This window comes from Habropoda laboriosa, unplaced genomic scaffold (genome assembly GCF_001263275.1).
Source record: "Habropoda laboriosa isolate 0110345459 unplaced genomic scaffold, ASM126327v1 scaffold65, whole genome shotgun sequence".
Lineage (NCBI taxonomy): Eukaryota > Metazoa > Arthropoda > Insecta > Hymenoptera > Apidae > Habropoda > Habropoda laboriosa.
The window spans coordinates 3,958,631-3,959,973 of record NW_017100254.1 but is presented as its reverse complement, the minus strand read 5'-3'; the positions used below and the strand labels follow the sequence as shown (position 1 = coordinate 3,959,973).

Below are 1,343 nucleotides of genomic sequence, written 5' to 3'. Positions count from 1 at the left end.
TACAAAATGAATCATTTCTTTAATTCATAAAATTATCTACCATTAATATATGATTTAAGAAATGTACCTACCTTCTTCATAAAAAAATAATTTCCACCCATAGTAAGGAATATTGAAATTAATATAGGTATCATATACATTCAATAAATTATTTGCTTCAATAGGATCCAAAGATTGATATATTTTTTGGTTGTTTTGATCATTTTTATTTTCTAAAATATTAATTGTACACATATAAAATAAATAATATAATGTAGTAATTTAATTTATATAGTTCATAAATAGCATTTTTTAAATCATACATGTTAAAATTGGAATTTCTAGCACTAAAATCGATTCTAAAAGCAATTGTATTATAATAACCAATTAACATAATATGGTTAAATATTAAATTCAATTCAGTTATTTAGAAAGATTACATTTATAAAGTCAAAGCAAATTTTCTAAATTATGACATGTTTATGAGTGTTAATCATTTAAAATGAAAAATAAAAATTATAATAGAATTAAAATATCTTACGATTAGATTTCGTTGACTTTTTCTTATGTAAATACCGTTTTCTTTCATAAAAATCTTTCGGTCTTTTATTACTCATAACGACAAATACGTTTACAGAAAAATATTTTCAAATAAAGAATTCAATTTCCGCTAAAATTTCATTAAAAACTAGATATATTACTTTTCCCACTTTTAAAATTAGCTAATTTCTGTAAAAAATGATTAATTTTAACATTTTATTACTTTCACTAATTAGTTACGAAGTATTACTTTGTAAAAAGATTGAAATGAAAGTGAGGTTAGACGAGAATTTCTATTATCGTAACTATGGAAACAGTCGCATAATTGCCACTATTTGACACAATTGGCATTACTAACGAATAAACAGATAAACATTAAACATAATTATTTACATTTCAAATCTTTTGTTTAATTACGTTTACATATATCACAAGTTTTGTTTTTAGTGAAAGTAAATACATTTATGTGTAGGACCTGAATATCATTTGATAACTAATAAAATGATATAATTAATACTTCATATTTATTAAAGAATAATAAGAATTTGTTTTACTACTGAATGGAGGAATTGCTTTAATATTATAATTTAGTGCTAGTTTACAAATATTTTCGAAATGGATAGATACATAATAACAGGAAAAATTGGTGAAGGAGCACAAGGTGTAGTTTTAAAAGCACATGATGTAGAAACGGAAAAACATGTTGCATTAAAAAAATTATTTTTAAAGAATATTGATAATGGAATATCCACATCCATTATTCGTGAGATCAAAATTTTGCAACAATTAAAACATGTTAACGTATGTTTATTTTAATTTATATG

At 22.0% G+C, this 1,343-nt stretch overlaps 2 protein-coding genes across 2 annotated transcripts in view; one reads left to right on the top strand and one right to left on the bottom strand.

Moving 5' to 3' along the window:
* The window catches only part of LOC108572259 (DNA helicase MCM8-like), a 3,644-nt gene extending 3,048 nt beyond the window's left edge, over positions 1–596 (bottom strand). The window contains exons 1-2 of the mRNA XM_017934458.1: positions 521–596; positions 72–212 (exon numbers count right to left, since the gene is read on the bottom strand). Of these exons, the coding sequence (XP_017789947.1) occupies positions 72–212; positions 521–596 (217 nt within the window). The remainder of the gene's footprint in view (positions 1–71; positions 213–520) is intronic.
* Positions 597–1,134: 538 nt separating this feature from the next.
* LOC108572454 (cyclin-dependent kinase 20-like) overlaps positions 1,135–1,343 on the top strand; it is a 1,446-nt gene continuing 1,237 nt past the window's right edge. The window contains exon 1 of the mRNA XM_017934694.1: positions 1,135–1,320. Coding sequence (XP_017790183.1) covers positions 1,135–1,320 — 186 coding nt within the window. The remainder of the gene's footprint in view (positions 1,321–1,343) is intronic.